This window comes from Protomyctophum parallelum (genome assembly GCF_964188405.1).
Source record: "Protomyctophum parallelum genome assembly, chromosome: 15".
Lineage (NCBI taxonomy): Eukaryota > Metazoa > Chordata > Actinopteri > Myctophiformes > Myctophidae > Protomyctophum > Protomyctophum parallelum.
The window spans coordinates 14,165,689-14,178,865 of NC_139710.1; the positions used below are offsets into that span (position 1 = coordinate 14,165,689).

A 13,177-nucleotide genomic window follows, 5' to 3' on the forward strand; every position below is an offset into this window, starting at 1 on the left:
TCTCCCGTCTCCTATACATCACTCACATACGCACGCACGCGTGTGGGTGTGTGTGTGTGTGTGTGTTATACTGCAAGAAATTGTGTATTTTTGAGAAAAGTTGTATTAATTTGTGCCCACATTTGAGTGTGATTGTTTATGTCAATGGGCGACTGGTGTATTCATCATCATTGTGTGTGTGTGTGTGTGTGTGTGTGTGTGTGTGTGTGTGTGTGTGTGTGTGTGTGTGTGTGTGTGTGTGTGACCATGGTCGTTATCCTTGTCAGCCTGTCAATGTTACGATGACGACCTCCTTTCCCATCGCTGTCGCTGTCACATAGCCGCCACACAGCCACACCCTCAACAACAGGTGTGGGAATGTGTGAGTGAGTGCAGGCGCACACACATACATATCTCTACGTTCCATTATCTTCCATATCATTGCCTGAGGATAAAATGGACCTCATCCATGTCCAAATCCTCAATACCAGTTAGAGAGAGAGAGAGAGAGAGAGAATAATCATTATAACTAGCATCTTGGGACCAAGTCTGAGGGACTGTATCATATTAGATTTATTCTGTTTCTTCTTCTTCTTCTTCCTAATACTCAGCCTCTCACTCATCCCGAAAATGGTGTTACCCTGAGAAGACATTGGCTTAATTACACGCCCTTGATACAGTGTGAGAACATAATGGCTCTGCTCCGGGTGTTTTGTGTGCAACATTGTCCCTTTTGTCTGCCTGGATGGCACTGTTGGATCCTGTACACATTCTAAGATCACTGAGCTGTTTCAGCATGTGTGGCAGTTCGGGAGAAAGGGTGGACAATGAAGTTTAATTAGAGTTGTGTGACTTTTACACATGGATTACAGTAGGAATTGCCTTCCCGATCTATAATGTTCATTCAATGCTTTCCAACCGCCAACACTAATAATAATCAGATAGAATTTATGTTTATATATATATATATATATATATATATATATATAAATCTGCCCTTCAGCAAAGTTTGTCAGGATCGGGACTCGAACCCAACACACACTGTCAGGCTAGGATTACCAGCCTAGATGCCTGGACCGTTAGGTCGGCCCAGGCCAGGAATGAATGTTCTATCATGAAATAAATAAAAGGACTAAGCCCCTTTTATCCCTGTACTCAACCTTGGCCGGGATAGCAGTGTTTAAAGTAGATTTTGATTGTGAAGTATCAACAAGGGATTGAACTGAGACAAAGTGAGGAAGGACTGGGAGGCCAGTGAGTAACTGGCCTTGCAATGGGAATTCTACAAATGTAACAAAATATGGAGCTTCCTGATTTACAAATCATGGATTGTGTTCCTGGTTTACACAAATCAGCGACACTGTGCTGATTTACACAAATTATCGATTGTGTTCCCACAAATCTTACTCAAATTGGTGATGGTATCCTGATATATAAATCATGGATAGCAATAATGACCTGATTCAATCAGTCCATTTTTCACAAATGTCCATTTTGTACCTCACCATTCTGTCGAGAACCTCCATCAAGATAAGTTATTCAGACCTAAGTGGACAAATGAGTTATTTATCACCTCTTTATCAGCATAAGCAATTAATTAATACTGAACACTTGTTCAGTGGCAACGTTTTAATCGATAGCACTTGGCCAATTGATTTGGTCCTGTTACTTTTAGCAGTCTGAATCTGTTCAAAATGACCTCTGTTGTTGATGTTTTGGAAATGAGGTGGTGATTAGGTATTTCACATTTAAGAGTGGGTGTGTGTGTGTGTGTACGGAGCGTGCCTATGCGAGTGTGTGTGAGTGCTTGCCCGCCCTTGGGGTATCTGTGTGGAGCTTGATTCTTATCCTTTATTTCCTTGGCTGATTTATGTTATGACGTTTGCCTTTGCTCTCACGATCACAGAAGAGAGAGAGAGAGAGAGAGAGAGAGAGAGGGTATCAGTATGCAGTGATACTCTGCTACTCTAATAGGAATAGAAGGGCAGACATTAAGTCATCCTCCACCCTGCACTCGTTTCCACCCCTTTACAGGCACACACACACACATTCCTCATGAGCACATACACAGTGAAATCGTTAGTGTTATTTCAATTCAAAATGGATTCAGCTTGATGAGCGCCCGGGGGGAGGGACATTTTAACCCGATCTCCTCTCTACCCACCCACTGCACAAAACTGTACATTTGTACACACTCGGTTACAGATAAATACATTACCAGGCTGGCTGTCTGTTGATGGTCTCTTGGAGAGATTTGTATCCCATACCCAATTGTCTCCTGTTGACATAAGGAAGTGTGTGTGTGTTTGTGTTTGTGTGTGTGTGTGTGTGTGTGTGTGTGTGTGTGTGTGTGTGTGTGTGTGTGTGTGTGTGTGTGTGTGTGTGTGTGTGTGTGTGTGTGTGTGTGTGTGTGTGTGTGTGTGTGTGTGTGTGTGTGTGTGTGTGTGTGTGTGTGTGTGTGTGTGCGTGCGCATTTCCCCCTGGTGTTCTGTCCTCCTACTTTCTGTCTCACTCTCTCGCATTCTCACACTTCACGTGATACACGCACGCACACACAGCACACGCGTGTGGTCTATTTCCACTTGCATCACAATACTAGCTGATTTAATCACAGCTTGACCCTGCAGAGGTGGAACAGCCATCAAAACCAGGGAGAACGAGTGAGCAATTAAGAGAGCAACTTGGAGGGAGAGGGGTGGAAAACATGGTGTACATCATTAATTGATCACATATTTTAAGAACATAATTAACATTTCAGTATACTGCCACTGTTGCATGGCGAATCATTGGGTTCTTATAGGGAGGGGTGGTCGGCGACGTGGCTATTTTAGGTCACAGAGCATTCATTTAGGGTTGGGGTTCTATGGTAATCTGGACTCCAGTCTGAGAGTCCAGATTAAATGTTTCTGTATACTTTTTTTGATCAATTGTTCAGATCTTGTTGGGGCTCATTATACATAGACAACATAGATACAACATCCTGTCATGTTTTTATTATGTGCTGGGCAGAGCACATTGATCTTATTACATGTTCTGGCACACACATTTAGATAACTGAAAGGGCAAGTTTGACCATATTGAAATGTACATGATGAGTCATTCTATTGATTCTAGGATGTGGAAAATCAGAGACAAATGTGTTGTGTGTTGCTCACTCTCTAGGAACTGGAACATGTCTGCCAGCCTACAGTATGTAAAACAGGAAGAGATTTTCAAGCGGTTTGGAGAGTAATCTCTCAACACACAGAAGGATTTGTGAAGTGTTATCCCATGATATTATGTCTTATTTTCACATGTCGTCCTCACAATAGAACCGTAGGATTCACTTTAACACAATCTGCAGTCCCTATTTTGGGAATGTCATTCACCACAGCCATATGCATACTATATGGACAAGTAAGACGCGCAAACGCGGGAAGCGAACGCAGCTCATGTGTGTGTGGTTGTGTGTGTGTGTGCTACAGCTGCGCCCTGTGTGTGTGTGTGTGTGTGTGTGCTACAGCTGCGCCCTCTGGTGGCGGGCGGGTGGTGTAACAGCGGGACACACACACACACACACACACACACACACAGACATTCAGCCCTTGCTGTCATAGTAAGTGGCTCACTGCGTTCGCAACTATAGGCAGGACCACAGCCACGTCACTCTGACTCCATAACCATAAACAAACCTATATATGATCATTTGCATACTGTATATTGGACCGACTGGCTTAAAACTCACGTCACGCATCAGCAAGGAGGAGAATTGCAGATCAAACCAATATACCCATTTATGGGCATGCCAATATATTGGGTATAGGCACTAATGGTGTCAGGGGTGGGCATAAAAGGGACAGGTATAGACGGACAGATACAGAGAGCTCCATATACTGTATGTGGTACAAAAGTGACACAGACAGACGTGTACAACGGGTACCGACACTATGACTCTGACATATCGGTCCGATAGGCGGTGCAACATAGGTGTGAGGTACACGGCCCCTACCACAATGTCCTAAATTCGCAAAAGATTTTTTGGAGAAATGGCAGGGTTAAGTGGTCACAACAAAATGTGTTGTTGTGAGCTACAGTATTTCCACTATACTGTAAGCCTACATAGCTAGGGCTTTAAATTGGTAAAGTTGCCCTTTGATTATGTTCTCCATCTTTGTCCCTCACACCTTCCTTCTATCCTCCATCATTTCCCCTCACATGTATTAGGTTAGTCACTCAAGCAACATGGGATCAAATGTATAGTCACCAATGCAAGAAATAACTTGAGATGTAAAAGGTTGCAATTGTTCATTCTCACAACTCACAATTCATGCCTTTTTATTTCCATTCAGTGGTGGAAATATACTGATTAAAGCAGTCTTCAGCAACTCCGCTCTCCTCGTCCTCCTATGTCCTTTTCTAGCTAAACTCCCCCCCGTGTCGTGGATTTGTTTGCGTTTGCTAAAATAATTCACAGCGGTCTCATTTTCAACCCAATTGAAACTGCATTCATTATTCAGAGGTAATGGAATAGTTAAGGAGTCTGTACTGTGTAGTCCTCTGCTATTTATCTGCTTGGCCTGTTTATCTCACCTCATCTAAACTGCATGGAGATTGAAATAGCCAAGACCCAATCAGCAGACGGGTATTTACAGTAGCCAGTATGTTGATGATTCGAGGATGTTTATTTTATAAGGCTTTTTGATTAGCAGGCCTCTTGCGGTGCCTAACTGTTAACTGAAGTCAAATGGGATCTTACTGCGAGATTGGGGATTTGAACCTTGATTGTGGTACAATTTTGATCAGGCAGATAGATTGGAAATGTAATGTTTGGAAAATGTACGTCATATGTAGACGAGCAAATCGGCTATTTTGGCCAGAATGAGATGATGTATGATGATAAGAGCGCCCCTCACTTCACACAGGTGTGATTTTTTTACTCCTGCTGCTGCTTTGAGGATTTTCTCTTAGATTACACTAGAGGTTCGACACATCTAGAGTTCTACGTTGCACCACCGATCCGGCCGTTATGCCCATATATGGACATCTCTGTATCTGTCACTGGTCAGGTTTACATGAGGACTTTTAAACCCTTTTAATTCAGAATAAAAGTTAAATCCTATTAAAAGTTGTCACGTCCAACCAGGGAAACTCCCCCCTGTCAGGTGTAAAGGAGCAACTTGGACACTCAAGCATGAAGGAAGCATGAGTTAAGTCCGTTGCTCTCCCCAGGTTGGCGGAGGGTGTGTAGAGCCCAGGATCACATTAGATGATTGACACAGGGGTGAAAAATGGGTTACAAAATCGTGGGATAAAAATATTGTCATGTAAACGCCTACAAAAACTGACCGGATTATTTCGATGTTGAATGCGATTGATTTTTTTTTTTACTCATGTATAGACTCATTCGGATTGAAGTTCATTCTGGTCTTTCTGAGCATGCTCATTTCCAAGGCGTTCCAACTCCAAGGCGCTCATTTCCAAGGCGCTCATTTCCAAGGCGCGCCAAGGGAATATATCTTCCGAGGAGTTTGCACATAGAGTGCGTTTTTCCATGCATTTTGCAGATCAGAAATCCACACAAAAAAATGTGATGCAGCTGAGGATGATCCCCCTGATCTGTGAGAGTTCAAAGATCCAATCCCGACATATGTTAATTTATTATTTCTAGCATGCGCGCCGCGGCCGCTTTATTGGTGCGTGTCCGTGTGCGTGTGCGTGTGCGTGCGTGTGTGTGTGTGTGTGTGTGTGTGTGTGTGACTGTGACTGTGTGTCTCTCTCTCAAAAATAACGAGTGACCTTGATGCAATAATAGTCAGTGCCCTGGCCGTGCTGCCTATTTTCACACCCAATCGGACTTTTAATAAAGTACAAAACGAGATGATCACCTTCCCAGCTCAGAAGAGGACCCGTAGCGGGTGAAGAAAATGTAAAGACGTAAACATATATGCCCACGTCCATATCCAACCAGAAGCCTTCCCAGCCCCAAAGCTGCTGCGGAATGAAATTATGGGATTTAAAAGTATCTGTAGGTCTTCAGAATTATTTTATTCTGAAGTTTTTATTCAGAATGAAAAGGCGTCATTTAACAGCGGTAACTGTCAGTCCTAGTCCGTTTTAAGCCAATATATTCATCCTGTATGCCGCTGGATCCAGGCCCCCAGAGCGGCTGGCCAATGTTAAAGCCACGAAGACCCTACTGGCCAAAGCTGAAACTGCAGGATGTTCATGGAGGTGGACGGACGTTCAGTGACGTCATGACGCAAAAGTGCGTCAAAAGTGACCTCAAAGTTGAGCTCGCACCAACCATAGAGTTATGATGGTACTTCCGGCAGACTTCTTCTGGGTGCTTCAAACGCCACTGTGCAACTTCCATTGAAATGAATAGTTGGGGGTGGGGCTGACCCCGTTTCTAGATTATACATAACTATAATCGAGTCATAGTGACATGAGCTTGATGATGACGTGTTCTGACGGCCCCGAGGGCAAAAGCTATACACATTTTTATTTTTTTCCTCCCTTCTTCAATAAGAAAATGTGCTGTACCAGACAAGGTTCTACACAAGGTTCTACATTGGGCTGCTTGGAACAAACCTTTCTCCTAAATTCTGCTGAAAACAGCCCCTTCCTCAAAATATACATGTAGCCAGTTTGGAACAATTGATTGGTGATTCCTCACCAGTGAATGTTATGCATATATGCATGTATGTAGCCTACTTACACATAGAAAGTAGACACACATACAGTACATACAACAAGGCTTATTTTCTGGTCAGTAAAGTACAGTTAGAAGTGCTTCACTACCCTGGCATAGACAATTTCTGGCTCATTGGCTTTGAGGAAATTAGGGACTAAAAGGGGAGAAAGGAAGGAAGAGACAGATAAAGGGAGGGGGCACATTAGGTTAATTGCATGCGTAACAGACCAAAGCAAATAGACCAACTAAAGGCCTGTCCTTTTGGTCATAAAAGGTCTGAGGATAAAGTGCCTGTGAGTCTTAGGCTGGGTATCGTTCAGGTTTGTGACTTTCTTTGTTGCCATGTTTGTAGGCGACTTTGGGCTTGTTTTAAGTCGCTTGTATATATTGGTAGTTGCATTCTTTTTTGCTTGTTTCTAAAGTGTATTTGCTTATTTGGGTTTTATTCCTAATGTTGTTTAAAACAGTGGTTCTCATGTCAAGGACTCCCAAATTAATATGTAATCGTCTGCGTATCCGCATCTGAAAAAAAATGTCTGCTCACATTCACAATCTCTTCCTCTCTTTCTCTTTTGTCATGGCAGGCGCCATCTTTGATGAGTCGGCGCGGAAGGACGACGAGGTGTTCCGCTTGGCGGTGGCAGACCTCAACCTCAACAACGAGATCCTGGAGACGGAGAAGATCACCATCTCTGTAGAGTTTGTTGATGGAAACAACCCCTTCCAGGCTGTACAGGAAGGTAGGAGGACCGTCTCAACACAACTTCTGACATGTAATGAAGAGGTCTCATCGAGACAGGCTTCCAGCACACACGGAGCAAGGATACATTTAAAAATCCTTTAATATGTTGGCAGGGCTATTACATATTGAAATTATAAAATGCCACTCAATACCGACCGGTTTTCTATACCATCGTGTCTTCTTCAAGGCGTGGCTATTTAATAGACACTATTAAATAGAGGAACAACTTAACATGCATAAGCCCAAATCTGACAGGAGCCACTGGTCCACTCCAGCACCACACCATTTCTTCCCTTCATTTTATCAGGTTTGACATGACCTGGGGTCAACATTTTCCGCTGTGCAGGATAATTAGTGTTTGAGTCAAGACAGGGCCATACTATGGCTTTCTCGCAACTATATTATAGCTGAGAGAAAGCCATTACTCCCAGGAGCCCAGGTCACATTTGGCCACAAATGTTTCAGGTTTTGGATCTCGTTCAGGCTCAAATTCTATCAAGTTTTTACGCGACCAAGTCAAGCTACAGTATGGATAGTACTTTTGCCTTCTTGTTGGAATATGAGACTGGCTTTTGAAACACTTTAGATATAGCCTAACATTATACCGTTCAATGACAGTTACACCGCACAAAGGTATAAATTAAACATGAAATAATATGTGGGACAATTCCCTGTATGGTATATACGTCATTGTGTACTGTATACAGTCTAAATAAATTTTGGTTTATTGAAAGACATGCAGTAGATTACATGCATCAGAAACACATACTAGCATGTACTAACATAATTCTTGATAGTCTTGAATACAAACAACTTCTGAATTAAGTACTTATATTGAAGCGTAGTGTGTAGTATATACTTTTCACTATCTATACCTCTTGGTCATACGTTTATCAAAACTCAAAAATAATGGTGTCAATGGAACTTTTCCAGGAATATTTTTTTTTACTGCCGAGTGGGAGGAGGGCAGAGTATAAACAAGAACAAGGTCCACAAGACTGAATGTTTATATTGTCCATTGCTGCTGTAGAATACATCTGTTTTCAAGGTCACCGAGTTCCTATCGCAACACGCTAAAAAGAAAGTTCCTCGATTGTGTCTATTTTATTTATTTTGTCAACTGAAATGTTTTTCTGCCAACCTAAAGCCGGCTCGAGGTTGGGTCAGGCAGATGGGGATAAGATGAGATGAAAAGAGACAACATTAAGCCTCTGATCATTTCCCCCTGCATGGTACCGGCTTGACTCAACTCCAGATGATGTAACATTTTTGACAATTTCTGACACGAGGGTCAGTGTGGTTGACAATTCTGTTGTGTTATTATTATCTCACATAAATGTCTGTCTACATTTCTCAAAAGAAAGCGTATGTAGGCCTTTATGTATTCCGTCTGACCAGAAGCAGGGATAAAACTTATCCCACTGGCGATAAAAATGAATGACCAGAGGTGGGGTATCAAAAGCAGAGGCAACTAGACAAAGTGCCAATCGGCACAGGTCTCCACCAGGGCAGGTCAGGTTGTGGCCTCATGGTGGCGCTATAACAGGCTGTTGAGGAAGATTTGGGCCGGAGGTTCGTGTTGGAGGGATGCAGGTACAATGTTTTTCCATGTGTGCATACATAAGTTGTATACAGATCGATGCAGTTATAGCTAAAAACAGGAATTGGCCTGTTATAGCGCCACCGTGAGGCTGATTTTGAGGAAAAAATTGTGGCATGTCGTCCTCGGCCTAGTGAAAATGTGCGTGTATAATTTAACGGAAATTGCACACTGTTTGTGATTTGTGGCCTTTTTTCGAAATGGACGAATCGTGTGAGCTTTGGAAGCCAATCTTAGCCAATCAGGATGGAAGATGGGAAATGGTGGCGCTCCGTGTTGATCACATGACTATGGAGATAGTGTATACCGATTTGCGTGAAATTTGGATAAAATCTGAAGGAGTAATAATAGAAAATGTGTTTTACATATGTCGGCCTCCTGGTGGCGCTATAAAGAGCAGATGTGAAAAATTCCAGGCAAAGGTTTTTCCTTGGCCTCTAGGGAGTTGGCATACAAAGTTATCCACAGATCCGTGCAGTTAGAGGTAAAAACACTTTTCGGCCAGTTATAGCGCCACCTTGAGTCTGAGTTGAAATTGTTCATGTGGCATTTCGTCCTCGGCCTAGTGGGAATGTGGGTGCACAATTTCACGGAAATCACGCGATGTGTTCATGATTTGCAGCATTTTGTTTGAAACTGAGCACTCCTGTGAACTTTGGAAGCCAATCTTAACCAATCAGGATGGAGTCTGAGAAATGTGAAAGACCGGTTTCGTTGAATGGCTCTAGAGAGACTGTGTACCAATTTGCGTGATGTTTGGACAAAATCTGTAGGTGTACTGTGCAAAAACTTGTTTTGCACAAAGCGGCCTCCTGGTGGCGCTATAACAGGCCGTTCTGGAAAGTTTGGGGCAGAGGTTCATCGTTGGCATCCAGGGAGTGTGTGTGCAAAATGTGGCATCGAGTTAACGGTGGCCGAGATTAGCTGCTCACGGACACACGGACGGACGGACACACGGACGGACGGACACACGGACGGACGGACGGACACACGGACGGACGGAGTGCAAAACATACTCTCCCCACATGCCTTCGGCCTGGTGGAGACAATTAACCCACCCCTTTTGGTGTTTTAAGCATTATGTAATATTTTAGCTGTTGAAAAATAGCAGATCTACAAGCTCATAGCGCGGCACGAGTGCCGTTCTATGAGCTTGTACGTCTGCTATTTTTTTTTTAATCGTGAAAATGTGGTGCAAATCCTTGAATATACTGTATATATTCTTTCAGTGCGAACGGTTTTAACTCAAATCTTTGCTTCTGGGTGGGTCCCTGGAACAACATATTTTCAGATGGGGGTCAGTGGCCAATTACATATATATTCTTGGGGGGTGATTGACATGAAAATGTTTGAGTACTGTACTTGTACTTTCTACTGCATAGTAGCTGGTCCAACCACCTAATAAAAACAACAGCGACTGAAACTATCTCCATTTCACCTACAGTATATAGTCCTCCAACTAACTGATAACCTTTTAGAAGAGAAAGGGTCATGCAGTTGCTCAGTATTGATTCATTTCACATTTGCAATGGCCATTTAAAAGTTTAACGATTTCAGTCAGTCTCTCCCACAAAATTTGGAAGGGTGACATCAGGTCAGCCCATAGCCAGTGGAGTCCAAATAAGTTAAATTAAATAAGTAAAAAGAAACCCCGTCCTCAAAACATACACACACGCGCACACACACACACACTCACACTCACGCACACGCACGCACACACACACACACACACACACACACACACCCTCACACACACACACACACACACACACACACACACACACACACACACACACACACACACACACACACACACACACACACACGTGTGTGCATGTGCACATGTGTGTGTGTGTGTGTGTGTGTGTGTGTGTGTGTGTGTGTGTGTGTGTGTGTGTGTGTGTGTGTGTTGTTAATGCTGCTGCTTTGATTAAAGAGATCTGTAACATTGTGCAGTAGTCAGGCTGAGTTCCTTTGAAGTCTCTAGTGATTTCCTGAAGTCGGTGTGTGGGCACACGTGATTGTGTGTACGCATGTGTGTGTGTGTGTGTGTGTGTGTGTGTGTGTGTGTGTGTGTGTGCATGTGTTTGTGTTTACCATGTGTTTTGTTACCTTACCAGACTCCTCAAAGTCAAAAGATAATAGCATAGGATTTTGTATTTTATTTATTGTTTTCATTCTTGGTTAGCTGTTGTTTTGCTGGATTATTGCACAGCAAAATCCCCAGTGGTAAATTAACACTCAGGATTTTGCTATGGAGAGTTTTTTTTTGTGAAGAGAGGTTGGACTATGACAGGGGTAGTGTTCCAGATCCTTAGCCAAAGTGTAACCAACCACACAATATCCATGCCTAAACCTAACAACTCCTAACATGAACCTAAAAAATAATGCATTTGTTAAATCACACCAACGTCTGATTGGTTGGGGGCATATCATTGTTCTGTTTGATCTAGCTCTAACCATGTGACTACATAGCAGGCAGAGGAAGGTCTGCTATACCTCGGCAGATACACCAACACTATGCTCCTGTTATGATCCCAGGCATAAAGTTGCATGCATTGGTTTGTCTCTTTCCATACATTCAGTCCATACACCTTTCCACAGTTATGATTCCCATATTTCATATTGGTGCCTGTCCTGCACTATCTGTCTTCTCAAACTCCGTCTATCCATTCCCAAACTGTTTTGTAGACATGAGGGAATGCTTTTTGCTGAGCATGCTTGGTGATTTTCAGCAGCACACTGCTTCACATTCATACTGTCACTGAAAATTGATTTGCATTTCATATTGTAAGCATTTAGCATACCACCTTGGAGCCTCCCAGTACAACCTAGGGATGCAAATGTCTAGTCAAGTCCACTTTATTATATATATAGCTAGAAAAACCACAACCAAAGTTATCTCATGACATTTTCCATATAGAGCAGGTCAAGACAGTACTCTTAATTATATATAAGTTATAATATTGTTCTAAGTTTCGCAGCAGAAATTATCAAATGAATATAAGCCATTGATCCCATTGCACTGTACAGTATGCATCTGCTCTCTGACAGTCTAAAGTCTAAACTAGAAATACCACATTGTGGATGTACAGTAGGCCTCTGCCAACCATTTACAGTTTACATCCTTGTCTGTCCAGATTTATGCTGTAAATGTAGTGAGGACTTTGAAGGAATTTAATAAATGTGTTTTGTGAGGTCACAATGACCTTGCCCATAGACCACCTAAAATAACCTAATCAGTTCATGGACTGTAGCTCTGTAGTGTTGGCGAGTTATCGCTAACACTCTGCCAGGGTTTTTGGTGTCTACTAGTCTGGCTATTTTCTTTTCTTTATATTATTTACACAAATTATGGGGTTATGACTAGTCTATGAGAGGCTTCATCTGCAGAGAAAAGGCTTTGAACACCACTAAACTGCCTTTGCTTTGGCGAGTAACACATTTCTTGGGCTGCATTTTCTGAGCTGTCTTTATTGTTAAGTGAATCAGTGAATTCCATCCTGATCAGCTAAGATTGGCTTCCAAAGTGTGCAGGATTGGTCCATTTGAACAAAATGCCTTAAACCATGAATGCAGTGTGCAATCTGCCCCCCTTTTCACGTTGGTGCCACCAGGAGGCCACAATAACCTACCTGACCTGTTGGAAACCTGTGCTCCAAGGAGCGCTTTTTCTATTTTATTTTATTTTTGCAGTTGCAATGTTTCCACTACAGTAGAATGCTGGAATGACCAAAATGCATCTTGAAAACCCTTGCCCAAACAACTAAACAACGTCACTTAAGAGGAGTCTCCCCCTCCTCCCTCCATAAAAAAACTAAACTAAATTGCTCGCAGGGGAACTGCAGGAGTGTGTATTCAATTAGAAAAAATAAGAAAGACTTGTACAACCCCATTTCTCTATTAGTACGGTAGTTAATCATCAACGGCATTGAAGCATTTTTGGGGCTCACCTTAATCGTTGATGTTGCTGAAGGGGACAGCATTATAATTTCGCTTAACCTTCCTGGGATTTGAACCGCCAAGCATCTAATCACCCTGTCTAGTTCATGGATTGACTGTCTATCTGCACATCTGGAAAGTCCTGGACTGAGTTCCTTATTGGACGCGTGCCCCATTGTTTGTGCGCCTGTCTTTTGGCTTTCCCGACAGTGCGTTGGTTCTGGACTGCATCCTCTTGACT

At 42.8% G+C, this 13,177-nt stretch overlaps 1 protein-coding gene across 2 annotated transcripts in view; it reads left to right on the plus strand.

Moving 5' to 3' along the window:
* Positions 1-13,177, plus strand: part of grid2 (glutamate receptor, ionotropic, delta 2) — a 765,355-nt gene that overhangs the window by 110,432 nt on the left and 641,746 nt on the right. For both annotated transcript variants that reach the window (XM_083784600.1, XM_083784599.1), the window contains exon 2: positions 7,237-7,392. In XM_083784600.1, the coding sequence (XP_083640726.1) occupies positions 7,237-7,392 (156 nt within the window). The remainder of the gene's footprint in view (positions 1-7,236; positions 7,393-13,177) is intronic.